Genomic DNA, 27212 nt, shown 5'->3' with positions numbered 1-27212 from the left:
AGGGCTGATATATCTACGATATTGATTGGGCAATTCATGAGTCTATGTGCATCATGACCTGTGGTGTGTGAAATTTGAAAAACATGGTCTTAGTTTTAAATTTACTTTGATGATATCAAAGCCATATTTTTGGAACGCTTTTATCTCTCGCATTTTATTATTATAATTACACACATGTAACGTTTCTCAATGTGATATTATTAAGGTTGCACATTTTAATAGTAATTAATTAATGAATTCATTTATTATTGATTTGAATATACGTTTATTTCTAATTTTCTCTACTCCTAATTTATTACTTTTGATTCTTTTAATTTTCACGCTATTGGAAAATATTCTCACTTTTTAATTTACCTCATCATTTAATATGCGCACACAATTTCATATTAATTTGATAACTATAGTACACATATATATTTATATAGCGAGTTGTAGATAACAAATTTGGAGATATCCCTGAACATTGTAGATTCTATTAATTTCAACTTTTCTTTTATATTATTATTTCAACGTAATTGTTATTGCTATTTAATTTGTTGGTGCGAGAATGAATGAATAGTCAATAGAATTCTCTATCGAAACCGAGCCAGGTAAAAAAAAAAATGAAAAAATATGTGCAATTTTTTGAAAATTGTAAAATTATATTGTCATCCATATTGTAAATTATTTGTAATATAGAATAGAGGTTTATTATTATACATATAGATCTAATTATCCGTCTAAAAGACTTTCGAATAAATTTTAAAATTTACCCAACTCTAGGTTCTGGTTTATCAATTTCCTCCTTCCCGTGCCATATTTATCATTAGCTGTATTTCAATACTCACCAACGGTCCGTGTAGAACTGCTTCCTGCTGCTCTGTTTAAATTACATTTCACCATGCAGCTACGCGTGGGCCTTTTTTTCTTAGGGTTTGGTAGGAATGATAAATTCCCATGGAACAATGACTTTTCCCAGAAGTCTCTTGAGTACTCTTTACCTTGGGGTGGAGTTGACGGGTGACGTTTGTTGTCAATTTTTTCAACTGTGACAAATTATTGTGAAGGTATGTCTTAAAATTTGTGAAATATTAAATAAAAAATTTCACATACCTGACACTGGCTTGTCTTTAATCACGTTAACCAAATGATTATTTCCCACTTTTATTTCCTCGTTTGATTACTCATCTCATAAATATAACCTCGACAACAAAGAGGACATTTACTGATCTTCCCAAGAGTAAACAGAACTCGTCTGTTAAACAATTCGACTGTATTTCAAACTTGCTATTAAAAAATACAATAATCTCTACGTTCTACCTAAATTTTATGTAGTCTACTTTTCCGAAATTGTATGTGCGCAATCTTTAGCTGCAATCTTTACACATATTAAATCCTTCGATTTGACGCTTTACACCTATTTTATAATTCAATTTTAGACTATAGCAAAACACAGCAATGGCTACCGATAAGGTAACATTGGCTGATGCTTTATCAAATGTTGATGTACTCGACGAATTTACCCTGCCTGATGAGCAGCCTTGCATTGAAGCCCAACCGTGCTCCGTTGTTTATCAAGCTAATTTTGATACAAATTTTGAAGATAGAAATGGGTTTGTCACTGGTATTGCCAAGTACATTGAAGAGGCAACTGTACACGCTAGTTTGGTAAATTTATTCAGTTCACATTATGATCAACCCTATAATAGTTGGATAATTACTGTTATTTTCTTTATTTTTTACCTACAGAACGAACTACTCGAAGAAGGTCTAGAGCATGCGGTAATGTTATATACCTGGAGATGTTGTTCTCGAGCAATTCCTCAACCAAAATCCAATGAGCAACCAAATCGTGTTGAAATATATGAGAAAACAGTTGAGGTCTTAGCACCTGAAGTGAACAAGTTGCTGAACTTTATGTATTTTCAAGTGGGTGATTTTTTGTCCTAAGTAAAATACAGAAGCTACAAATTTAATATACATCATAAATGAAAATGGAAAATAGTTATAATCATATTTCTCTTTGTTAAATCAGAGAAAAGCTATTGAAAGGTTTTCTGCTGAAGTTAAGCGCTTGTGTCACCATGAGAAGCGAAAGGATTTTGTCTCTGAAGCATACCTACTAACTCTTGGAAAATTCATTAATATGTTTGCTGTTCTCGATGAATTAAAAAATATGAAATCGAGTGTTAAGAATGATTATTCAACGTACAGAAGGTATGGGTATATATACTTTAAGCAAAAGTAAACAGTTAAAAGTTGAGAACAATCTCTAATCAATATTAACAATTTATTTGTATCACCAACTACATTATTTTATTTCAGAGCTGCTCAGTTTTTGAAAGTAATGACTGATTCGCAAACTCTTCAAGAGTCTCAGAATTTGTCATTGTTTCTGGCAACGCAAAATAAAATTCGTGACACCGTAAAAGAAAATCTAGAGAAAATTGCTGGGTATGAAGAGCTTCTAGCAGATGTAGTTAATATTTGTGTACACATGTTCGAAACGAAGATGTATTTAACACCAAATGAAAAGCACATGCTTGTTAAGGTCATGGGCTTTGGGTTATTTTTGATGGACAGTGACTTGTGTAACATTAATAAGTTGGATCAAAAAAAGAAGTTGAAACTAGACAGGATTGACAGAATATTTAAAAACTTGGAGGTCGTACCACTGTTTGGAGATATGCAAATTGCTCCCTTCAATTACATCAAACGGTCGAAGCACTTCGACTCTTCAAAATGGCCACTTTCATCTTCTTCTAACAGTATGAGTCCACAAGCAGATCTTATGGTACACCTTCCTCAAATCAGAGAAGATCACGTCAAATACATCAGCGAATTGGCGAGGTATTACTCATAATATCAACACTGAACATACACGATTATTCAATTTTGGAAAGTCTACATACTTACGTTTGTATTTATAATAATCCATTTAACTTTCTGTTCAGGTACAGTAATGAAGTAACAACAACGTATAAGGAGTGTGGAAGTGATGGGGAAAATAGAGAAACAGCTGAATTGGCATTGCGAGGATTACAACTGTTATCGCAGTGGACCAGCGTTGTTACAGAACTGTATAGCTGGAAATTACTTCATCCTACGGACCATCACATGAATAAGGAATGTCCGCAAGAAGCTGAAGAGTATGAACGGGTTGGTAAAGTTCTAAAATTAAATTGATAATATGTTTCACATTCTTAGCCAACCGTCGTATTAATAATTAACCGACTACCTGCAATCCAAGCAAGGTCAATGAATAACAAGTTCAATTTCTGTAGGCAACCCGATACAATTACACAGATGAAGAAAAGTTTGCTCTGATTGAAGTTATAGCTATGATCAAGGGCCTGCAAGTTCTGATGGCTCGCATGGAAACTGTCTTTATCGATGCTATACGCAGAAACATTTACGCTGAACTACAGGACTTTGTACAATTGATTTTAAGAGAACCACTCAGAAAGGCTACCAAGAATAAAAAAGATTTGATTCGAAGTATAATTGTATCGGTCCGAGAGACTTGTGCAGATTGGCAAAAAGGCGTTGAACCTGTAGCTGACCCAGCTTTAAAGGGCAAAAAAGATCCAGACAATGGTTTTGTCATTAAAGTTCCAAGAAGAAATGTTGGTAAGTTTGGTTCACACATTTTTTTGCAATTATAAATATTACTAGGATATTGATTCATGGCCATTGTACACCTAATGAGATTTATTCCGAATTGTTTGAAGGTCCATCATCGACTCAATTGTACATGGTACGTACGATGTTGGAGTCACTAATTGCAGATAAGAGCGGAGGTAAGAGAACGCTGAGAAAGGATATAGATGGGCAATATCTCGTGCAGATTGATCAATTTCATAAAACAAGTTTTTACTGGAATTACTTGCTTAGTTTTAGCGGTAAGTCACTCGTATGTACAATGCTGTAACATTTCATATTTTGAACTACAAAACGTATATTGTTATCATTTTACCTTTTTACTGTCAATTAATAACTCTTATTCCAGAGTCATTGCAGAACTGCTGTGATCTATCACAACTCTGGTACCGTGAATTCTACCTTGAGATGACCATGGGCCGGAGGATTCAGGTAAACATAAATATTAGAAAACTACTATATAACAAGACCTAATAATTAATCACGCGATTTGAAATCCGACGTGCCATAATTGACTATTTTTAACGAGTCAGTCACCATGCTGTTTAATTATAGTTGATAAAATACTGGTATCGATTCACTAGACCTACACAATATATTCAATGTTAGTAGATGTTCATGACCTTCACAATATCAGAAAAATAGAACCGTGTGTAATTGATTTCATGAATAGAAATGCCAAGTGCGTCATCAGCATAATGAAGAATGCAGCGACTTGATCACCATGGAGAAACGCATTCAGGTACACACCAAGTAACCACCATCTGTTGTAGCTACGTTATTGTTATTGTTGCGTTCGTTTTCTAGTACCGTTTTTTGTTGGAATTGCACGCCTCACTGGGAAATACCATAAGTAATAGTAATTTAATTTGAATAAACCAATTATTATACCTCTGACTCAAAATGGGTGATTGCTTGATCAAATTTTCTGCTTCGTACATGCGTTCATGGTATCTTATTTCTATTGACAAAAGTTTACTGCAAGAAGAATTATCCAAACAAGTAATGTGATTGTTATGCTATTTGAGGTAATAGTAGGTATAACGAAGTGGATGACTTTAAAAATAGATTAATTTGAATACTCATCTGCAACTCCGTATACATACATTAAATATTATAATGTACAGTGATTTTAAATGAAATGATAATACGTACTGTGCCAAGGCTCTACACAATAATTCTTGGACGTAGATCTTGATTTTTTAGCTTGCATCATTTCGTGTTGGTTGCTGTGCTGTCTTTGACACTATAAATTAATCTTTCTTTTATTTTGTGTGCAAAATGTTACTAACATTGGATTAGAAACACCATTTAAAGTTAAATTAAATGAATTTTTATGTTCCAGTTCCCGATTGAAATGTCGATGCCATGGATCCTGACTGACCATATTCTTAGAAGCAAAGAACCTTCAATGATGGAGTGAGTGAGATTACTATTAAATTTCCAGTAGATTTTGTCTTTGAAATTAATCATTGACCTACGTCAACTATTCATGCTTTTAAATTCCAGATTCGTATTGTACCCTTTGGATCTGTACAACGACAGTGCATTATACGCGTTAACAATATTTCGAAAGCAATTCCTTTATGATGAAGTTGAGGCAGAAGTAAACCTATGCTTTGACCAATTCGTCTACAAGCTAAGTGAACAAATTTTCGCTCATTACAAGCAATTGGCAGCCAGCATTTTGCTTGATAAGAGATTTCGCGTTGAATGCGTTGCTCTTGGGGCTTACTTACTGCCATATCCTCGAGCAAACAGATATGAAACATTATTAAAACAACGGCATGTACAACTGTTAGGAAGAAGCATTGATCTCAATAAGTTGATCACACAACGAATCAATGCTGACATGCAAAAATCTTTGGATTTGGCTGTTAGCAAATTCGAATCTGGTGATATTACAGGTGTTGTGGTAAGCCAAAGTTTTGCGAGTCAATTATCACATTTTTCTAGCTGATCGACTGCTCTTAATACCAAACTTTTTATTGTGTAGGAATTAGAAGGTTTGCTACAAGTCAACCGCCTCACTCATAAACTTTTGAGCAAATGGTTGGCATTGGATGAATATGATGCAATGTTCAGAGAAGCTAATCACAACGTTCTTGCCCCATATGGTAGAATTACTCTTCACGTATTTTGGGAGCTAAATTATGACTTCTTGCCAAATTACTGTTACAATGCTGCCACAAATAGGTATATTCATATCAATGTTGCGAATATTACCTTACGAACATGTTGTCATTATTTCGTATTTCATTCAACAGATTTGTCAAATGTCGAGGTCTTCAATTTGCACAACCGGTGCACAGAGATAAGCCACCTATGATGTCTTACCATTATTTATGGGGCAGTAAACAATTAAATCTTGCATATAGCACTCAGTATGGTCAATACACAGGCTTTGTTGGCTCATACCACTTCCGTACAATGTGCAAACTTCTTGGATATCAAGGGATTGCTGTAGTCATGGAAGAATTATTAAAAATAGTGAAATCTCTCATCCAAGGAAACCTCCTGCAGTTTACTAAGACCCTAATGGAAGCAATGCCAAAAGTGTGTAAACTCCCAAGATATGATTACGGATCTCCAGGTGTTTTAGGCTACTACCATGCCCAGTTGAACGACATTGTTCAGTATCCTGATGCAAAGACTGAACTGTTTCACAACTTCCGCGAATTCGGCAACACTATATTATTCTGTCTATTAATGGAGCAAGCTTTGTCACAAGAAGAAGTTTGCGACTTGCTCCATGCAGCACCATTTCAGAACATATTACCTCGCCCTTATTGCAAAGGTAGAGTATATATGTTTGAATCTGATTTTTAACGACTAATAGTAAATGTGTATTGTAAACTCCATTTGCTCGCGTCTGATTTTTTTCTCACGTTATTTCAGATGGTGAAAAACCAGAAACTAAACAAAAACGTTTGGAAGCAAAGTATGCAGCTTTACAAATTGTCCCTAACGTTGAAGAGCTTGGAACTGCTAAGGTTTGAACATACTGGTATCTTTAGTAAAGAAACGTAAACTCGTGTACAGCGGATAATAAACTAGTATTTTGAGTGGCTTACTTTAACATGCATCTGCAGACAGTTGCTAACGTAACCAAAGACAATAGCCATGAAAGGTAACTCTATCTTTTAATATTACAGCAAGCGATGATTGCGAAAGAAGGGGATTTACTAACAAGGGAGCGACTTTGCTGCGGTTTGTCAATTTTTGAGGTGGTTCTTAGTCGACTACGCAGCTTTCTGGATGATCCTATTTGGGTAGGACCTCCACCTGCAAACGGAGTGATGAATGTAGATGAATGTACTGAATTCCACAGACTTTGGAGTGCCTTACAGTTTGTGTACTGCATTCCAGTTGGAGAAACAGAATTTACAGTGGAGTACGTAGCAGTTGAAAATCTACAAATATGCAAAGAATTTAAAGATCTATTCTTTCGACATAATTGTAGTAAACAGAGATATTTGCAAATTATAAATAGTTAGGCCTACCTGAACTATCCAAATTCATGAATGATTAATTGCGCAGGGAACTCTTCGGGGAAGGTTTACACTGGGCTGGATGTGCTATGATAATCCTTCTAGGTCAACAAAGGAGATTTGAAGCTTTAGATTTCTGCTACCATATTCTACGAGTTCAACGTGTCGACGGGAAAGATGAAAATGTCAAGGGCATTGTGAGTATTTTGTTGGCATCTGTAATTTTTAAGTGAAAGTTCAAACTTTTACACACTCTAAATCCAATATTACACTGGCAATCAAATTAGAATATAAAAACGAAGGTACTTTACTATCATATTGACATCGACTGTCTCTTGCAGCACTTGAAGAGAATGGTGGATCGCATCAGACGGTTTCAAGTATTGAACTCTCAAATTTTCGCAGTGCTAAATAAGTACCTTAAGAGTGGTGACAGTGACGCAACTAGTGTAGAACATGTCCGATGCTTTCCACCACCGATACATCCATCCCTTGCACATACCCAGCAACATTATCATGCCCCGGAATATTTACGCCAGATGAATCACCAGTAATATACCGTCTGAATGATATAAGAAAATCATCCACAAAAATCTACTTTTATCTAGATGTGGTATTATTATATAACTAATATAAAATATTTTAATTTAGTATTACTGGTTTAGAAAATGAATTCCATTAGCTAAACTATCATCAACCACAGTTGATGCACAAAGAAAAAATTGCAAAGATTATGTAGCTCGTCAAATAGCAGATTATTACGCTGTGCCGTTATAATTTAAGATGAATAATTTAACCCACCATACGGACCACCACAAAGCAATTGAGTTATCATATAGCGACCAATAAATGTAGCAGATGTATAAGTCTCTAGATATATGGAATATTTGATTAACATAAAACAGTTTGCGTCAGTTTACTCAGCACAGAATCAAGAAACCTCGAAAGCTGCAGCTTACTTCAATTTATTCCGCATGACTGCGTATGAGTACCCTAAATCTGAGTTGCAAGATTTAATCGTAATGTTAGAAAAATATCTTTAAAATATAATAAAAATTACTGTTGGAAAATCTAGCTAAATTAGCATATTAAACTATTATATAAATCCAAAAACAAATTGGTACATTGATTATGGCTGATTTACTTGATGTTGCAAATACTTAGATGTTGATTGTCACTAATTCAATGTCTCGAAAAGACCGGTAAAATATCGAGTTCCGAATATGTTGCATTAAAATAATCGTATGAAGGATGTTTTCGATATCCTGTCATTTATATTTATTTATATTATGGTTTATACACGTTCAACTTTGCATTTGAGTTTTTGTACATTGAATCGTTCATTTTCAGTCTACAAATCAGTACATATTTTTTCATTAATTTATGTTCTGAATTCATATTGTACAAGATTTGTGAAAATATTACAGACGACTTTGATGCTATCTGAGCTGACAATTAAAGAAAATAATTGATGTTAATTACGTAATTGAGTTTTAAATATTTTTATAAAATAGAAATTTCCAATAATTAGGATATCAGAAATTTTTAATAAAAGAAGTAGCCCATTATATTGAAAACGATAGTAGCTTGGCAAACATTTTTACAATATTATAAACGTATACACAAGTACATAATAAAATGATCATAAGAATATATTTTGACTACTTTTCGTTTAAGAGATATGTGAAGGAAAAATCATTGAATACCTTTTCTCGAAACTCCGTTGATATTAACAGATTCAACACAAGCCAGAAAAAAAGTCTGATGCATTATTGACTTTACTGCTTGGTAAATTATGCTTTAATTGTTTTTTTCCACTGCCTTTCTTTGACACTTCATTATTTAATGTTTCGAAGTACTCGACATTCCAAAACTTAACATCATTGTCATATGAGGTAGATGCGATGAGTGTTCCATCGTTACTTATATCTGTTCCCTCCACAGACATACTGTGTTGTCCGACAATTCCCAAATGATGATAAGGAAACAAATTCGTCGCTCTAGTAATTGAACATTAAATAATGTAACGTCTATTGCATTAATTGCATAATCAGTAGATTCCTTATGTTTATAATAATTGTAAGTATCCATCTTCATATTTTCAATTCTGGAATTATGTTTACTTTTCAATCTTACTAACCTGAGTATGCCATCTTCACCAGCAGTGACAACAATGTTTTCAGTCAAGGGAACCATGCAGTTCATTGACTTTTTAGTCACGCTAGGAAACTCGTCTGAGTGCAGTCCAAACTCACCCCACTTGAATACATACATTCTGCCTTTACTGTCGCCAGCCAGCAACTTAGTCTCTGATTTAAACAGACCAAGACATGTTAGCTCCTGCTCATACTCTTCGGACTAGAATCAAAAGCATTGTGATGCGTTATTTTACTTTATTATAAAATAGATGGTAATTCAAACAGCAATTTTAGATAAATTTGTAATGAACTGAAACATTTTCTGTACCTGAACATGCATTCTCCTAGCGGTCAAATTCAGTGTCGTCAAGGAACCATCTCCGCTAGCACAAGCAAGATACTTTTTTTCGCTAGTTGTAACCATGGCGCTGACATAATCTTCCATTTCCTTTAAGGAAAATAATGGCAAATCCCCTTTTTGCCTCATATCCCATACTTGAAAATTGGGTTAGATAAATAAGCAAATTTGATAAGTACAAAGAAACATGCTAAGATTCATTAAAATGAATAAATAATTATGTCTACATTTTACTGTCCCATTATCATCACCAGTGGCAAATAGATTCTCATCAATTACAGTCAATGTGGACACGGGATCCCTAGAATACAATTGAACTCTATTATTAGAATCCTGTGATATACAATATTTACAGTTACAAATGAATAACTAAAGTAAAAAGTTTCTAATCAACATACTCGTGGCTATTTTCGTAAAGCCTGGTAAGATTTTCAGTTTCTACATCTGTGAGGAGGATAGATTTATCTTTTGCAGTAGACAGGAGAATTTTACCATCCTCACTGAACTCAACATCGCGGCAAGCCTTTATATGTAATTCCAATGTAGAGACTAAATCAGTAGCTTCGTTAGTATATCTATACCTACAAATCAAAAATAAATTCGTAAGTTTAAATGTGCCAATGAAGTGATAAAACTTAAACTTTTTCCTGCTAAGAATCTCAAAATTTGTAAGTATTGAAGTAAATTACGAACAGAAGTACATCACCCGACATGCAAGCTAATGCTATCAAGTTGTTTGCAGGATGAAAAGATATGTCAGCAATGAAATCCTCCAGCCTTATGTCTGGAGGATGATCTTTATTTGGCTGTCTAGATCTTAATATAGCTTTGACAACTTCATCTTCTTCGTCATCCTCGTTCAATGCCAGGACGTCTCCGCTTCCACCTATAAGAAGTAGTCTTGTACTCTTCTGTTTTAGATAAGTATTGCAAAATATTCCATTCGTTATATGTATTTCCTTTACCTGGTATATTAACGGATGCACTTGGTCCTGCATCATTTGCTTCGTCGTTTGAATCAGAATCGTCGAGATCAAACCCACTGTTGTCGCTGCTATCATCCATATCGCTGAAGCTACTGTCACTGTCATCGCTGTTACTCTCATCACCACCCAGAAAATCATCTGCATAAAATACATTAAGTCAGCTTTCTGCTAAGACATTTTATCGGATTGAGCACGCTTTACTATTATTTTCCAGATGAGGTTAGAAATCATAACTTCGAAACGATAGTTTCACACTATTGTCATAAATTCAGTACTTCACTCACCTTTAAGTCGGCCCATTTTGAGAATCATACTTCGAAATTAGTTACTCCTGAGTGTTCGTAAAAAGTTTAGAATAAATCCAGATTCTGTCGGTTATTCTGATGCTATGCACGAGTTCGCACATAACCTCAACATGAGCAAACACGATTCGATAGTTTGGCGAATGGAGGAATGGCTTACCCGCACGTCTCGAATATGTTTCGAAGTGTGAAATGGCCCGCAACGTCAGTGGGTTTGTCGTGCTAGCTACACTTTCTATACTTTTCACATCTTCGTGTGAGTATATTGTGAAACTGCAGAAAGTATAGCTTGCACGAACCAAGCAAATGTAACAATTCCTATCAGACAGATCGGAAGACGAGTAAAATATGTAAGGTACATACATGTAATATGTAACGAAGGGCAAATAGCTGGGGAAACGTTCTTTCTAGCTAGACTTTATTTAAAATTTGATTGAAAAATACATCAATCAATAATGAAAATATGGAATTATTAAGAAAGTGAATGATACTTATAATGTTTACAAGTACAGCAATTGTGTTTATATATGTGCCAAAGAAATATAATCAACCAATCAATTATTTTTCACTAAATGCAATTAATTCATATGTTCAGCGTAAGAATGATACATCTAGAATTGGAATACGTAAAATTGAGCAGTGGGCAACCAGATAAAGATGATCCTTTGTTTGAGTCTCTTGTAAATGAATATTAAAGTCGACACATAGGGAATACAGTACGAAATTTACAAATAATCATTTGAATTTTAATTCTCATAGTCTGTGATGAATTTAAGTCAGGTTTAAGCCTTTAAATAACAAAAATAGGCTAAACACATTCAGGCTAGGTGATATAATATAATAATTAGCTGATAGTTACTAAAAATCTATACATAAACGTTAAATTTACATGTATATAAGATAATGAAATGTTTATGGCAGTCAATATATTGATTCAGCACAATTCAATAGAATAAATATTTCGATGAAACCATTGTAACAATAACTCATCGTCATAATTGCAGTGGTGATTCACAGCTAATGTAATTCTTGTACAAATATAATATTGGGCTCAATTATTTTATAGATCTTCAAGATTTTAATACAGACGGTACTAAAAATTTATTATAACATTTCAAGAATTAAAAGTATCACAGTATAACCTGAGACTATCATAAGATTTAGAATAAAAATTTAGCTCGAAATTAGGATCACCACTGCCATGGTGAAAATAATTTTTCATCTGCTTTATGAAGGTGAAAGACGTTCATTGTTCATTAAAACAACAACATTCACATCACACCCGTTCGTAATAGTCAGACTCAACTTACAGGAATTCAGAACCGTCATTTTTGTCACAAATGGCTATGAAATTTGCCTGAGTGTGGTATTAAGGTGAATTTTGTCTCACTGTGATCTAAAAATTTATTGCACCAATACCAGCGGTGTCGTAAAAAAAGATTCATTGACAAGTAGATCATTTCACATATTTTTAAATTCACCGGTACCATTCGCATTAAGCATGAGAATATTTGGATTTTCTTTCTCAAACGCTGTGGCGTCCCTACCACCAGGTCTTTCTTCTTGCCCCCACTCTCCTAGAACGCCACGCATCACGTCTGGTTGCCCGCGCAGCTTCTCTTCTTCCTTCTGTAACATTACTAACAGTTTAAGGTCAAAAGTAAGGTGCTACTCTTTCAGGCTTTGAATGTTATTGCCTGCCTTCACCATAAAAATTTCATGTACGACGCTTTAGGAAGAAACAGCTGTAATGCCTGCACGTAATTTCTTACTAACCTGCTTGTCCTGCAGAGCAAACTTGTCAAACATATTTGCATAAATTTTCTTCTCCCTGGCTAGTTGTTCTTTGTGCAGTTTCTTACATGCTATTATTTGATTGGCAGCAGCTGTGTTCTTTGGATTGATTTTCAGAACTTCTTCAAAGTCTTTCAGTGCAAGTTCAGGAGCAGCAAGTAAAATGTTTGCTTGACCTCTTCTAAACAGTGCCTTTTCATTATTTGGATTAATCGCTAAAGCTTCTGTGCAGGCATCTCTGGCTTCTATACTTTTGTTCGATTTTAGATAGCACAAAGCAAGATTCAAGTTTACTGACAAACGGAGATCTTTTGCCTCAGTTTCCTCTTCTTCCTCATCACTGCTGGGAGAGTCTTTAAAAGCAGTAATAATCTTGTTGTAGAATTTTATGGCAAGTCCAAGTTTCCCTTCTTTAAAGTAGGCAGTTCCCTTTTCTTTAAACAGTGTCAACTGCTTTATCTGGTCTGGACCAGGTATCATCCAGCTTTCAGAAGCCTTTAAGCCAAATACAATAGTTAAATATAATCGACTTTGCATATGCAATTAAGGGAATTAACACGTGGAAATAATATTTAAAAATATAATTATCAGAAAAATTTAATAATATACCTTCTCAAAGTTCTTCAACTCAACAGTATACTCTAGGTCTGCATTTGGCGGAATTCCGAACTTCGGCTCACCAATGTTTTTGTACGCATGTTTACTCTTTATTTTCAGTCTTGATTTTTCACCCATTTTGAAAGTTCTTAAGGCTATTTCAACTCCATCAATAATACCCACATCTTCTCCTTCACCTAAATTGAACTGAACATCCTTTTCTTCAAATACTTTACCATCATAAGAGCCAACCAAATGTACTGAAATAAAATACGAACAAATTTTATATTACAACAACAAATGAAGTTTGTTGGATTGTAACAGATATGTTTTTTGCTGATTAGGGTACCTGGAGCAATTTCTGAAAAGTTATTTTTCCACTACTATCTGAATACAAAATAAAATTACAGAATAGGACAAGCGATGAAGTAAGTGGCATTTTGCCTGTCACGCTGAAATGCAGTCAAAGTAATGATAACTATTAAAAACATTAAAAGGTTTTGAATGATATAAGATAAACCAATTTTGATTTTGCATTCAAATTCATATTCTCAGAAAATATTCGCATATATGTGGGAGATAATCTATCGTGTACTCTTGAACGAAGTAAAATTTGTACATTAAAATTCTCTTGTGATGCACTTATTACATGCATAAAATTCCTGATGATGCAGCACTTACCATCAACCAGAGCTCCTTCATTTGGAGTAATATATCCAGATCCAGTGACTATTTGGAATTTCTCAATGCTATTGTCTTGTTCTGGGCTTAAATCTGCCCCTTTCCAGTCAATCATTTCAATCTATTAATAAAGTATGTTCTGATTATCATGGCATTTTATAAACAAAATATTCTATGGCAAGGAAAATAAGTACTGTACTTAAGCGCTATACCTCAAACTTTAATGTGGCATTTGGAGGGATCGTGGGAGGGCTACCAGCAGCACGATAGGCATAGTCAGGTGCACAAGTCAAAATAGCAACTTCTCCACGCTTCATGGTAGCAACACCAATGTCCCAAGCCTTGATAACACTTTTTTTACCCAAGTCAAACTCAAATGGTTCATTTCGATCTTTGCTTGAGTCGAACTTTGTGCCATCCATAAGAGTCCCGGTATAATGTACTTTGACTTTGCATCCTGCAGCTGGAGTTTCCTCACCAATTCCATCCTTGATGATCTCTTTCAATACTCCACCATCCTTCTTTGGGGAAATATCAACTGCAGCCATTCTTAACAGGAAAATAAAGTTTTATACCAATGAGGGAAAATATTGAGCACCTTAATCGAATTAACTTTGCCCTAATCTATCTCATTAAGGTGACTAGCTGTTGGAAAGCTTAGAAGGCATACAATGAAAGAAATGGAATGCAGTTTGTGTGTGAATTAAAAAAAAATACGTACGTTGAGAATATATTAAACTAGAATGATATAGTAATTTATGTATTCGATTTGGGGTTTTTAGAATTGCTAAAGGCAACAAAACTTGTATATAATTATTTTGAAATTATAACGGAAGGATAACCGTAAAAAAAAATACGTTAGTCCTCACAGCCCAAATAAAAAATTCAAATATCCGTCAATAATTATAGGTTATTGGAACTTACATTGGTATCTATAAATGGATTATAACGTTGAATTGAAAAAGAAAATTAAGCGTTGAGATATCAAGGATCGTTTCGAGAGCTGAATGTACTAACTTTCGTTTATATGTCAAGTATTCCTTTATAACTACTATGAGTTCAATCGATTCCGTAGAATTTGCTAGAACGTTTTGCAGCCAGCGTCCAAAAGATCATGCAAATTTCATCCAAGAACTTGGGGCATGAAAAAGCTTATACCTAGATGGACAAGTGCTGTTATCTCTAGCGCTTCCTGAACGTTTACTGTACAATTTCAATCGTCTAACGGAATGTGAGCATTAAATTTTATAATTTGATTTAAATTCTTAGCATTGATTGAAGTGCAATATCATATAAGTCGCCGTATCTATTACGTCCTATGTAAAATGCAATACCTGCATATTATAAATTCGAATTGATCGAGTTGTCTATTCCTCGATTGAATCTTCTAGGGAATTTGTAATGGCAGTGGTAGAAGAAAGTATGTAGACGCTGTCGCCATATCCCAGTTTAACATCCCTTATATTACGAAAGTGCAAAACGGTTGCCTAGGCAGCCCAGGTAACGGGGAATTTGTACGTGATGTAAACAAATCCATTTTGTAATAATTTGACAGCCACGGTTAGTCGTTCTTATAATAAATAAAAATAAATACATTAAAAATGACATCTTTAGATCTGAGACAACAGAAACTCGAGCAACAGGTTAGCAAGACCAACAATTATTTATTATATGTTAACGAAAATGAATGTTTGGGCGTTGAACGTTGAGTTGAGTCTAACCTTTTTAATTATCGGACCTTTTAATACTTAATTCGTTTCATACATCAGCGTAGTCTCCCAGAATACACGTGTTGATACTTATCTTACACTATCATTGCGCGACGAGTGCACGTTACATGTAATTATAGGTATTCGCTCTCTTTAAATTAGAATTTAGATTCATTGCTTGAATTAAACAATTTTTTTCGGCATTTTATTTCTTCTCAACCTATGATGGCTAGGTCCAACATTATTTCCCAATCAAATATTTGCTCCTAACGCTTGAGTAATTCATCATGCGTATATCATCTAATATTCCAGAGGCAAATAATAGCGCAGAAAATGAAACAGAAACGACAAAGCGGCGCTGGCGGCATGGTACAGGCATCAAATATCTCTAGTTCGCAATATAGCAGCCATTCTACAAAATGGTTAAATCCAAACAGAGAGCTTCATGGTAAAGTGGTGTGACTGCCTCTACATTCTTATCATCTGATATAATATAATCAATAACCTCATAATGAATCAGCCATAAAATATCTTGAACTCTTTCATTGAAATTCACATATGATTCTCAAATATTAGAATACTATTCTTGGATTTCAGTTTTAATTATTTTTATTTAATCAACTCAGATCAATAAAGTTTCTTCACTTTTGCTTTAATTCTGAGGTAGGCTATGACGGACCTATGCAGTTCACAATGTCACCCAGTAATCCTGACATGGGAGTATCACAGGAAAATAAAACTATAGAGTCAGAAGTAACAGGTAACCAGAATTTCGATGGATATCAAATGCAATCTGTTACGATTATGAATGAATTTCGTTGAAACATTTAGTCATTTTTCTTTCAGACATCAGAACAGAAAGTGGATTTTATGATGGGACTGAACGTGGTGACGGCGCAGATGAAGAATCATCCCCGGTGGATTTGAGATCACCATCTGAAGCACTTCACAGTCAATCACCTCTTAGAGTAGCTCCTGTTGATGGGTCAATTAATGCGATCAATGGCGAAAATCATTCTTCGGTAACTGTAATTTGAGTAAACATTTACATGTATAAATGATATTCAATTGTTTCAGTTCACTAATTAGCCAAATTCACATGATACAGATGTGCAAACAAATTACTAATCATTATTCGTTTGCAGAGCCCGGAATTGGAGGGAAATGTTGAGGGTAATATAGAACAATTTGTTCTGCAACCAGCCAATAAAAAAATGCATTATAAGTGTAGAATAACACGTGATAGAAAAGGCATGGATCGTGGTTTATATCCAACTTACTTTTTGCATCTAGAACGTGACTATGGAAAAAAGGTTCGCTCAAATTCTCTTAGTTGAACTTGAATCTCTTTATAATTATTCAGTTGATAATAATCAGTTTCCTATTCGGAAAGGTTTTTTTACTAGCTGGACGGAAACGAAAAAAGAGCACTACAAGTAATTATTTAATTTCGTCTGACCCAACTGATCTTTCAAGAGGAGCCGAATCTTATGTTGGAAAATTAAGATCTAATCTATTGGGCACTCAGTTTACCGTATATGATAATGGATATTCCTTGATGAAGAGTGAAAAGAGAGAAGAGCGAACTAATCCCAGGCAAGAACTAGCCGCAGTTGTTTACGATACTAATGTTTTGGGTTTCAAAGGGCCACGAAAAATGACTGTAATCATACCTGGAATGACTTCAGATCAGCAAAGAGTACAGATTTGTCCTCGAGATGATACAGAAACATTGTTAGGTGGGTAAACTAGTAATTGATTTTTTGAGTCTTCGGTTATCGCTTGTAAATTCCTATATTTTTTTTTTATGATTAATGCGTTTACTTTAGTTCAATGTAAGGTCTGAATTACAGAGTGTTGGAAAATGAAGAATATGGATAACTTGATAGAATTGCATAACAAAACACCAGCTTGGAACGATGACACACAGTCCTATGTACTAAATTTCCATGGACGTGTTACACAGGCTTCAGTGAAAAATTTCCAAGTTGTTCACGACAGTGATGGTAATCACAATTTACATACCTATATATAATCACATTATTGTAAATCAAAAATCCAAAGTTATTTTGCATGCAATTTTTTGATTTTACGATGAAACGATTTTAAACATGGTTACCGTTTTCACAGTGCTAAACCTTTCGAATTAATAATTGATTATATTATCTGTGTATATTGCAGTGGATTACGTTGTGATGCAATTTGGTCGCGTAGCTGAGGACGTTTTCACAATGGATTACCGTTTTCCACTATGCGCACTCCAAGCTTTTGCAATTGCATTAAGCAGTTTTGATAACAAATTAGCCTGTGAGTGATTTGTTTGTACGTATAAATTATAGGAACTGTATATTGCAATGCCACTGCTCACATATAATCAAAAGGCTAGGAAACGGACAATCAATTCCAATTTAAGTATAAAACGATTTACTGAGTAATGAGATGAAATTTTTAGAATGTTCACTCTCGTAAAACCTTAGAGCCACAATAATAACTATAATAATATGTGTTCACATTCCAATAGAGATAATATTTACATAATTCCTATCTTTAGTATAAACTTTTAGAAAGCTGAGACGAATAAGTTTCAGACTCGTGTACGTTCTGTAAAAATCGATTATTTATCTTTCATTCCGAGTGCTTTACAAAATTTGATGAAATTTTCGAAAAAAAAAAAAATGCCAGCCGGATGTTACTGCAGTTATACGCATACTACCACGTTGAATGATAATTTTTAGATTATTGTAGAATGCATTTTGATACACGTATCAAATTGCTAACATTCATCAAGTTTGTCAAGTTTGAACTAGTAATTGCACGTCAGATTTTGGATTAGACTTCAATGTTACACGATACGAAATAAAATTGCAGCTACAATTATATGTATATGAAAAAAAAAAAAAAAAACAACACTCATATCAAAGTCTGTTAAGTATCGTACGCATGTAATGAGGTGAAAAAAAAGATTATGAATTCCGTACGAAAAAGCTAATGAAAACAATTGTTAGTGTCTCGTTTCATAACTTTTACACTGTTTTCATTATCTGAGCAGGCAATTCTTGTCCGGAGTTGGAATTATAGGGACCCAGTGTAAATATTTTTCAGCGTGTATCGATCTATTTAATGATTGAAATTATCCTCATGAGAGACTATTAATTATTATATTGTACTTATTGGTGCGCATATTATATTATAAGAAAGCGAGTAACTTATTGTATAAAAGTCAAAATAATGTTAGCATAGATTAAAACAGGGTCTGAATAAAGATTTATCGAAAAACTGCCCGTATAATAGTTTGCAGAGTTGTATAGAATTTCAGTTGAAAGTAAGGAGTCTTACGAAAGATGAATTTATTATTATCGTTTAGGATAGAGATTTCTAGTTATATTATTTTACTAACATTCTTATAGAGTTAATGTAACATTTTTTCATTTCTAACGATTACTTTAGTTCTCATATTTTATACTTGCACCAAGATCTAGCTATCCATTTTCGGACTGATTTTTTGTAGGTAATTATAGTATGAAATGTAAGGTTCGGCACATTTGTTACGGTAATACAGTATGTTCATTAACACTGGTCAAAAAGGACAAGTGAAACCTGCTTGCCTTGATGTACTGTGGGATCAAGTAACCAAAAATTGTCCTGTATTATGAAGAGTTGAAATCATGATAAGGGCATCTGAGGAATTTCTATTAATTGTATGAATTATTTGAACCCAAGGTTGAAGTATAATCCGTGTCTCTAGATGATTTTAATATGTGCCTTTGTAAAGGACTTTCATGTACTTTGTATTAAATATTTAAATATTCATAACATCGGTGGCTTGTATAATTATCTTGACGAACCTGTTTTAAGAGGCTAATTTTTCCCACAATTGAAGATTTCACGATATATTTATTACTATGCCTTGATGGTTGTACAACAATATATATGTGTATGTATGTTTTAAATATATTTCAGCAAGTTGTACAGGCGTATAGAATTTTCTATCGAAGTATAATTTATTGTAGATCTATTTGTATTGTATGCACTCGTCTTCTGCATGTATGCTGTAGTATACCTAATAATAATCAAACCAAGGGTGCTTTAGGATAATGTACACCATAATTCAACTTTAAAACTAAATGATATACTTTTTTTTTTTATGAATATAGGTAATCGAAAAATATATAATATCTCAACGATTCTATGTCTGTATTAAGTAGTGTGTTATGTACATGATTTCCTCACACATGACATATGTATTCACTGCAGGTATTCATTTACTGAATATTTTTCATAACATATTTGTTTCGGGATAGACTATAACGATACATTGTCTACTTTTTGTGCCCACATTAGAAAAGTGGATACTATGAATACGGTAATAAATGTAGGATGCAATACAAACAGACTACAAATATGTTGCGTGGATTGTAAATTTTCACCAAACTAAGTTTCAAGATTCTAAAACTAAATCATTGTGACATTCTGAAATAACATTTATCGTAAATGAGGTATCAATAACTTTGTACCTGTTGAAATATCAATTAATAAAAGCAATATCATACGCATCACTTTCTTTGACAAGAAACTCTTCACTGAGTGGACAATTATTTAAAGAATGTGATTTTTATTACTTATATTTGTTATACTATTCCTTGAGCTAAAGTGTTTCCATTACTTGCATGAATTACTTGTGTAATGAAAAATAACTGTATACAAAAATTTCCTAAGCAGTTGACCTACAGTCATTCATTCGTTGCTGAGTGCGAGACTCGAGGAAGGGAGAGCCGCGTATGCAGGTGCTGGGTCAAAAAGCTGCGCCAGCTACACTCTTGTTCAGCAATGCATAAATGACCCTGCATGTGTCAAACTAATTCTATTATTCATAAGCTGATTATTCTGTACATTTCAATTGATAAATACACAGTATAGATACATACAACAGGCTGTTTGATCACGTGTGAATATAAGTATAATGGTTCATTCTACACTCCACAACTTAATATAAAGTTTCCAAAGGTATTACTTTAAATATACTTACTTTCCATAAAGAATATTGTCTAGTCTACCGTCGTGTTAGTTTTCATGTTCACTATAGTGACTGGAAATGTCAATGTATCGACCTTATATCCTAAGTAAAAAATAAAGAAATTGTGTTGGAGAATATCTTCACTACCTATGTTTTCACATCAAACAGAATGAAAAGCGATAATTTAATTTTTTTTCTAACTTTTGGCACAGTAATTGATTTCATTTACAACATACAGAAGTACTGTGATATGTGTAGCCTACGGTGTATCGGAATTATATTATTTTACCATAACTATAGCTAAAGGCAGAAAAATACTTCTAATAGTGATTTGTAATTTGTCATTGTCACGTAATTTGCAATTTATTTAGCATTTTCACTATGCCATCATTAGGAATATCAAGCAGATATGTATTTGAATTGCAAGACGTTTGAAAAGTGATGGTGATTAATCAGTCAGTAGAAATCATGATAATAATTTATAATATAATTATAATATTTGTATATTGAAACAATATTTTTCGCACAATAAATGGCAGTAGTTAGTAGTGTACACATAATTATATAAATACACCATTCTTGGTAATAATTATATACCTAGGAGTAAGTCTTGATGAAATACAGCTGAAGGCACTCAAGGTAAAGAGCATAGTACAATAGTATTAGTAAACGGTGTATAAAAAGTTTTAACACGGATGAGTGTTATATATATTGAACTAAACGTACATACAATTCCATCCACCTATAATTTGAAGGAGTACAAAATTATGAATAACGTTAGCAGTTTTATAAGAATAACATATTAAATATTCGCTAAATAACATACAGTAACAAGAATGCGTTCATTGACAATTATTCAATGGAAAAAATAAAATCTGTTGGGTTTGAATTCTAGTGGTAGTCTGGAAAAGCACTTTTTGTAACACATACTAATCATGATATTTCGAATACGACTAAAAATTAAAGAATAGGGAAATCAAACTTAAAATCCTTTATAGTAGTACCAATTGACCAATATAAGTTGCTTTTCCTCATTATTTAAAGGCTCACCCAATTACTTCAATATTAGCTAATTTTATTTATTTATTTATTTCATTCTCAAAATCTCAGAATATAAGGCTGTGATGAACAATTTTTTACTGTTCAATATTAACAAAAAGAACCAGTATAGCTAAAATTATTTTTTATAGTTTACACAACCTAACACGATATTTCTATTATCATTTGAATTTAAACTGCACAAATTATAAGCTGTAAAGAGTTTAATAAGCTGTTCACTGAATTTTTTAATGATGCGTATGCTTAGTGTGATTTCGGGATGACGCCACAAATGGACGGACACATAAATATGACATAACAATTGATATATAAACAAGCAAAGAAATTGCTTTAATATTTTCAATACCACCGTTATTATGGTTTCAGTCTTTTTATTTTGACACGTATAGATTCGGATTGACAAGTTTCGTTTTATATAATTTTTGAGCCTAGAGAAGAACTTTATAAAAAATTTACAAATTCGAGAGACACATACTAGTGCAAAACCTTCGAAATTATTATTATAAGTTTTTTTTATGATAATTATTTTCCAGTGATATTATTGTTTGCTTTACTATTTGTGAAGTGTGAATTCTTTGTGTGAAAACTTTCTGTGAATTCAGATTGTAGGGAAAATACATATCAAAATTTTTGTACATCATTTGAATCTAGTCTACCTGTAAATAACTCGATGGTAAAATTCAATATTCGAACTATTGTGAGAGTTCAGCCAGATTTGATAATATCTGTATTCAAATGCTTTTAAAATAGTAACGAAATAATGGTCTCTAGTGCACTTGGGTAATACTCTTATATCGGTTGGTTGTGACCACTACATAATTTAATTGAATATCTTTTAAGACTACATGTCAAATTCTAATATATTAACGATGCATTATCGATATGACAATACCTAATTCCAATTTATTTACAATAATTTCAGATCCAATAAGTTCTCATTAGTTTCGAATATATATATTTATAATCGGAAGTTGATATGAAATTTGAATGGTTAATTTTCTTGAGACAGTGTTCAATTTGAAAAAAAAAAAAAAAAATAAATAAAAATACTAATGATATTTATTGCAGGTAATCAAAAAATGAGCGAACGTGGTTCGTTACAGTAACGAGCATTGATATTTCAGAATAATTTTTAATACTGACGTATAATTCAAGTTATAGCTATATGATACTGATGAGAACTGCAGCAAGAATTGTATATACATATTACGTAGTATAATATAAAATAACTATCAAGCATCGAGATTAAGTCACCTCTGTTTAGCGGAAGTTTATTACAATATTGTATTTACAACACAAGTGTATTGTAATATTGTTCAGCATCAAATGACTCTACGAACATCCTTTCTTCCACTCTGTCTGATTATTTGCATAACTTGGTCGAGAAAATCTTGGCGCTGGAATACGCGATGCTGGACGTGGTATTCCACTTCCAACGCTAGATGTTCTGTTAGGGGCACCCCAATTAGTCGGGGCTCTTAACCTTGTTTTATTTTCTATTGCTGCATGTTTCATTGGCCTAACCAGCATCTGAAATGGGGTTACAAATTGATTGGCCGATAGATATGTAATTCGAAGTTGGAGGTAGAAGACCTAATTTTGAATGTACAATATATTGAGTCAACAGTTCGTAATAAAAACCTACATTGTACTAAGAGAATTATATGGCTCACCTCTGGTTTTTTTGATAAATTATTTTGTCCTTGATATGTCGTAACACATGGTACATCGTTGATATGATTTTCTGAGGAAAGCAGGACAGAAAACGAATGAGCAAAGCATGGAAAGCAAGCGCCTCTAAAGATGCCTACCAGTTTACACGCATTAAACTCACCACTTGTTCCTATTGCTTCGAGTGATGAACCGACAGGCTCCAACAATGGGGAACTATTTTTAACGGCACGAGTTACGGTTTGTGAGGAGCTGTGCTCATTTTCCTGACATGCACCCTTCAATATTGGAGACGGTAAGTCCTTTTCGGCCTCCATCCAATTATTTTCCAATACTCTTCTGTTCGGTTTTGGTGTCGATATTTGCTTTAAGCCTAGGAAAATCATGCTTTATTTAAAGAAATTCAGACGTAAACGAAATTGAACAGTATTTATTTGAGATTTCATTCTAAAGACTAATCATAAGCAATTTCAAATATCAGATTACTTACTTTGCTCTTGCAACCCAGCAATGTAATGTAATTGCGCAGAATTTATGAGCTGCAAATTATAAGAAGTATGACTGCTATCAGAACAGATGCTTAGTCGGTCATCAAGATCGGGAGCGCTGTGAGCACTTTGCGTACTCTCAATGCTTTCAGTGGATCCGGAAGCACCTTTGCTTCGGAATTCCTTTACATTTCCACCTACTTCCAGCAATCTTTGTTCTGATCCACTTTTCAATCTGCCCAAAGGCATTAATTTATTTACCAGAGATCCCTCGACGTTTCTTGGAATACTTGGTTGACATGGTCTTGCGTACTTTGAATTTGGTACGTTAGAATATCTATGCATATCAAAAGTTCTCATACTATTTGTAGCCAAGTTTGGATTTGATTTTTGAAACAATTGTGGTAGTTTTGATAAGACTCGAGGAGCTTGTAATTTTTTTTGGTAATTTGAAATTGGAGGTTTAGCAAACGTACTGTCCAACCTTTCGGGGGATGGTTCATTTTCAATTTTTGCTTTTAAATCAGCCATATTCGTCTTTTTAGTGAAGGTGTAATATTTTTTGTCACTATTTTGGCGAGTGGGTATATCCGGACTTGCTGATTCATTTTGGCTTACGCGAAGTTTGGGAGATTTTTTTCTGTAGGTGTTGTTATGATTAATAGCAGATATATCTTCGCTAGGAACTTCTGTGATGTGGCTGTATGTAGAATCTAAATTCTGCTCGGCACTACGATGAACTTGTTCTAATAGTTCTCTTCTTAAATCAGTTGGTCCATTAAATGTTGAATTTATTGTTCCCAGAGATAATGCTCTGTTGCAATGGATATTATCATCCGACGAAAAATCACTCCTTAAATCTTGATCACCACTGGACGTATGATTGGTAAAATCATGGTTTAAATTAAGGGTAATATTAACCGTTTCTAACGTTTGTTTTTGAGACAAAAAAGTACTGTTCAATCCATTTGGCAATTTACTATCATGACTTTGAATGTTGGTCAATGTTTCGTCCAAATCAATATTCTCAACGGGTGATGACGTGAAAATTGTATTTATTGTCTGTTTGTTTATTTCTATAGGTAACGAATGCCTAGGTAACGATGTTGCAGATCTTCGTGTAAATGTGTTGAATAAACTTTTTTCGTTTTCTTTTTCCAGTGATTGGTAGTTGGTGGTAAAAGTATTGTCTCCACATGCATTACGATTTTTTATCGTGACATTGTTCTCGAATTCTTTTAAAAATGTTTCATCATTAAAATCATTTATATCCGATATGTCGCCAAACATGCTTGTCTTCATCATTGAATTCGTCAGTATCTGTGAATCTACAATACTTTCTTGGTGTGATAGAGATTCTTTCGACATGTTCATCAGGGAACAGCCCAATTCAGAAGGCTGCGACACATTCATCAATGGATCCGCAAACTCTGGTTCGGTTAAATTTATGAACGAATCAATTCCTTTAGATTGTGACAAATTCAGGAATGCTTCCATACTTTCTTGTCCAGATGAACCAAGGATACCTGATCTAACTTGGCTTGATGTTGGATTTAACATAGCTGGTACGGATTCCTTTTCGCTATTTGTCAAACTGATTTCTTTGTTCATCTATTTCAAAATTTTATAATATCTCAGGTGTGAATACTTTTCGTTAGTTTACAATTTTAAAATAGCAAAAGGTCGGTGTTAACGTAGCATTAAAAACTAGTAACTGGTTCAAGGAGAAGCCTATCGAAATTTGTGTCAAGTCTATTTAAGATTGATTTCCAAAGAATACTTACATTGACATTAGTGCCTGCTAGTGCTGGAGACCTCTTCCATACATTGGAAGCTGGTGGCGACAATGCTTCTATTATAGATTCAAAACTCAGTCTGTTGTTACGCTTTTTGTGTCTTGTGAACGTTCTCGTATCGATAGAGCGCCTTGTGCCTGAAAGAACATAAAAATCACAAAACTCGTTAAAGTTCAAGAAAAAAAAAATAGAAAAAATGAAAGATGATACCTTACATTATTCAACAAGTGAAACCAGCAGAATAGTCAGACTGGTGTTTAATTTATCAGACTATATTAGGAAATACATAAATGGTTATGTATGAAAAGGCAATTATATTGCTTCACCTCATAAATTGAGATCATCTTTCCTACTATAAGGTTTAACCGGGAACTGTGTGCGTGGGTAAGTAGGAATGAAAAAAAGACAAACCATTCAGAGCTTCATTTTCCTCTAAATCCAATTCCAATCCATCTCCTAACCAGCTGTTTAGATCTTGGACATTGCCCTCCGCCGAACAATTTGCACATACATGAAGCCTGAAACAAGGTGTTATTTATAGTATCCGTAACAAAAAGCATAAAACCTATAAGTCTTCATAAATGTTTTGTTATAATAGTCAGACACTGGGACAGTTATGATCAGTTTCTAATCAGAAAAACCTTTTTGTTTAAACAACTGTACTTTAGTTAGGCATAAGATGCCATTGATTTTCAAACTTGTGTAAACAGTAAATATACAATAATACACAAGCTGTGAGTCATTGACAGAAATGAGTATACACATCAGTGATGAGGTGATTCAACTAGCATGTACACATACATACGTTCTGTTTCGTAAAAGCGAAAGATGGAATAACCTGTTTACTATGCTTAATTTGATAATGATGATGATGTATTTTGTTGGGTTTTTATAAACGGGATATGGTGTTCGAGAACCAAAAAGTTGTTAACAACAGGGATTAATAAACTTACCATCTCTCATCGTCCGAGAAGTCAAAGGCCGAAACATCGATGATATCGCTTACATCAAGAGGTTGCACTTCATCGACACAATAAGAGTTCGACATATTTTCTGCCGTATTAATCTGTCGCTCCGACATGTACGTTTAACGTTTTAATAACACGTAGATACAAGACACTTCATTCTACCGTTGTAAATGATACATAAGCGATACGACGGATGGTGTGAAGCCCCGAATGGAATGTGTCTGCAGGCACTCGCGCACAAAATGATCAACAAAACCTTCAATTGACAATTATTATCTGTTTATTAATAAAGTCTTTGATGCCTTTGAAAAGAGATTCCGAGGAGACGATACAAAAGACAAAAAACATAACCACGGGCGGGATATAAAGAAATAATTCCACCAACACAACAGAACCTTGCACCCTGTTAAGTAAATAAAGAAAACTGTCCAACGTGAAATTGGAAATCTTAAGTCTTAACCAGTAATACCAATCTACTTATTTCGCGGATCCATTCACAAAGTACCCACAGTAGACAAAGA

The 27212-nt window shown here is 33.8% G+C and overlaps 5 protein-coding genes across 11 annotated transcripts; 2 read left to right on the top strand and 3 right to left on the bottom strand.

Annotated features, from left to right (window-relative positions):
- Positions 1 to 824: 824 nt before the first annotated feature.
- Positions 825 to 8872, top strand: LOC124185108 (cytoplasmic FMR1-interacting protein). Of its 2 annotated transcripts, XM_046575526.1 has the most exons (18): positions 825 to 1046; positions 1419 to 1647; positions 1729 to 1908; positions 2015 to 2196; positions 2305 to 2829; positions 2934 to 3138; positions 3264 to 3609; positions 3711 to 3881; positions 3989 to 4071; positions 4313 to 4381; positions 4985 to 5058; positions 5149 to 5554; positions 5636 to 5835; positions 5907 to 6436; positions 6538 to 6632; positions 6795 to 7033; positions 7180 to 7327; positions 7472 to 8872. In XM_046575526.1, exons 2-18 carry the CDS (start codon positions 1438 to 1440, stop codon positions 7682 to 7684), a joined length of 3876 nt encoding a protein of 1291 aa, XP_046431482.1. In that variant the 5' UTR covers positions 825 to 1046; positions 1419 to 1437; the 3' UTR covers positions 7685 to 8872. The 2 variants fall into 2 exon arrangements, with proteins under 2 accessions (XP_046431482.1, XP_046431483.1); XM_046575527.1 differs by lacking the exon at positions 4313 to 4381.
- Positions 8515 to 11213, bottom strand: LOC124185115 (WD repeat-containing protein 55 homolog). The gene is made up of 8 exons (XM_046575543.1): positions 10897 to 11213; positions 10592 to 10750; positions 10320 to 10512; positions 10025 to 10207; positions 9854 to 9927; positions 9597 to 9763; positions 9271 to 9488; positions 8515 to 9130 (listed from the first exon to the last, which is right to left on the bottom strand). The coding sequence occupies exons 1-8, from the start codon at positions 10922 to 10924 to the stop codon at positions 8869 to 8871; spliced, it is 1284 nt and encodes a 427-aa protein (XP_046431499.1). The 5' UTR covers positions 10925 to 11213; the 3' UTR covers positions 8515 to 8868.
- A 105-nt stretch (positions 11214 to 11318) lies between these two features.
- On the bottom strand, positions 11319 to 15135 carry LOC124185114 (FK506-binding protein 59). Of its 3 annotated transcripts, XM_046575540.1 has the most exons (7): positions 15004 to 15135; positions 14911 to 14918; positions 14199 to 14535; positions 13987 to 14107; positions 13318 to 13565; positions 12691 to 13203; positions 11319 to 12543 (listed from the first exon to the last, which is right to left on the bottom strand). In XM_046575540.1, exons 3-7 carry the CDS (start codon positions 14532 to 14534, stop codon positions 12376 to 12378), a joined length of 1386 nt encoding a protein of 461 aa, XP_046431496.1. In that variant the 5' UTR covers position 14535; positions 14911 to 14918; positions 15004 to 15135; the 3' UTR covers positions 11319 to 12375. The 3 variants fall into 3 exon arrangements, with proteins under 3 accessions (XP_046431496.1, XP_046431497.1, XP_046431498.1); XM_046575541.1 differs by lacking the exon at positions 14911 to 14918 and having other exon boundaries at positions 15004 to 15133; XM_046575542.1 differs by having other exon boundaries at positions 12401 to 12554; positions 14911 to 15115.
- Positions 15136 to 15407: 272 nt separating this feature from the next.
- On the top strand, positions 15408 to 18563 carry LOC124185116 (protein king tubby 1). 3 transcript variants are annotated; one of them, XM_046575544.1, is made up of 8 exons: positions 15408 to 15629; positions 16008 to 16143; positions 16363 to 16455; positions 16542 to 16717; positions 16841 to 17008; positions 17089 to 17434; positions 17549 to 17701; positions 17877 to 18563. In XM_046575544.1, the coding sequence occupies exons 1-8, from the start codon at positions 15588 to 15590 to the stop codon at positions 18008 to 18010; spliced, it is 1248 nt and encodes a 415-aa protein (XP_046431500.1). In that variant the 5' UTR covers positions 15408 to 15587; the 3' UTR covers positions 18011 to 18563. The 3 variants fall into 3 exon arrangements, with proteins under 3 accessions (XP_046431500.1, XP_046431501.1, XP_046431502.1); XM_046575545.1 differs by lacking the exon at positions 15408 to 15629 and adding an exon at positions 15757 to 15835; XM_046575546.1 differs by lacking the exon at positions 15408 to 15629 and having other exon boundaries at positions 16042 to 16143; positions 16359 to 16455.
- Positions 16602 to 27124, bottom strand: LOC124185111. Of its 2 annotated transcripts, XM_046575534.1 has the most exons (7): positions 26677 to 27118; positions 26135 to 26241; positions 25712 to 25860; positions 23930 to 25538; positions 23603 to 23812; positions 23442 to 23512; positions 22110 to 23298 (listed from the first exon to the last, which is right to left on the bottom strand). In XM_046575534.1, the coding sequence occupies exons 1-7, from the start codon at positions 26802 to 26804 to the stop codon at positions 23101 to 23103; spliced, it is 2472 nt and encodes an 823-aa protein (XP_046431490.1). In that variant the 5' UTR covers positions 26805 to 27118; the 3' UTR covers positions 22110 to 23100. The 2 variants fall into 2 exon arrangements, with proteins under 2 accessions (XP_046431491.1, XP_046431490.1); XM_046575535.1 differs by lacking the exons at positions 22110 to 23298; positions 23442 to 23512 and adding an exon at positions 16602 to 16721 and having other exon boundaries at positions 26677 to 27124.
- Positions 27125 to 27212: the final 88 nt, after the last annotated feature.

The sequence above is a fragment of the Neodiprion fabricii genome, chromosome 6 (genome assembly GCF_021155785.1).
Source record: "Neodiprion fabricii isolate iyNeoFabr1 chromosome 6, iyNeoFabr1.1, whole genome shotgun sequence".
Taxonomy (NCBI): Eukaryota; Metazoa; Arthropoda; class Insecta; order Hymenoptera; family Diprionidae; genus Neodiprion; species Neodiprion fabricii.
This window is presented reverse-complemented; position numbering and strand designations above follow the sequence as displayed.

Bases quoted from the DNA above. Each gene is read 5' to 3' on its own strand.
- LOC124185115 (XM_046575543.1), bottom strand. From the start codon at position 10,924: ATGATTCTCAAAATGGGCCGACTTAAAG. The intron at 10,751-10,896 runs GTGAGTGAAGTA...TATTTTATGCAG, and splicing joins CAAAATGGGCCGACTTAAAG to ATGATTTTCTGGGTGGTGAT. The intron at 9,489-9,596 runs GTACAGAAAATG...TTTTGATTCTAG, and splicing joins CTAGGAGAATGCATGTTCAG to TCCGAAGAGTATGAGCAGGA.
- LOC124185111 (XM_046575534.1), bottom strand. From the start codon at position 26,804: ATGTCGGAGCGACAGATTAATACGGCAGAAAATATGTCGAACTCTTAT. The intron at 25,539-25,711 runs GTAAGTATTCTT...ATTTTGAAATAG, and splicing joins TAGCAGGCACTAATGTCAAT to ATGAACAAAGAAATCAGTTT. The intron at 23,513-23,602 runs GTGAGTTTAATG...TGCTTTCCTCAG, and splicing joins CGAAGCAATAGGAACAAGTG to AAAATCATATCAACGATGTA.
- LOC124185116 (XM_046575544.1), top strand. From the start codon at position 15,588: ATGACATCTTTAGATCTGAGACAACAGAAACTCGAGCAACAG. The intron at 17,435-17,548 runs GTGGGTAAACTA...TCTGAATTACAG, and splicing joins TGATACAGAAACATTGTTAG to AGTGTTGGAAAATGAAGAAT. The intron at 17,702-17,876 runs GTAATCACAATT...TGTATATTGCAG, and splicing joins AGTTGTTCACGACAGTGATG to TGGATTACGTTGTGATGCAA.
- LOC124185108 (XM_046575526.1), top strand. From the start codon at position 1,438: ATGGCTACCGATAAGGTAACATTGGCTGATGCTTTATCAAATGTTGAT. The intron at 4,072-4,312 runs GTAAACATAAAT...TTTCATGAATAG, and splicing joins CCATGGGCCGGAGGATTCAG to AAATGCCAAGTGCGTCATCA. The intron at 6,633-6,794 runs GTTTGAACATAC...TTAATATTACAG, and splicing joins AAGAGCTTGGAACTGCTAAG to CAAGCGATGATTGCGAAAGA.
- LOC124185114 (XM_046575540.1), bottom strand. From the start codon at position 14,534: ATGGCTGCAGTTGATATTTCCCCAAAGAAGGATGGTGGAGTATTGAAA. The intron at 13,204-13,317 runs GTATATTATTAA...TTTGGCTTAAAG, and splicing joins AGTTGAAGAACTTTGAGAAG to GCTTCTGAAAGCTGGATGAT. The intron at 12,544-12,690 runs GTTAGTAAGAAA...GTAATGTTACAG, and splicing joins TTGCTCTGCAGGACAAGCAG to AAGGAAGAAGAGAAGCTGCG.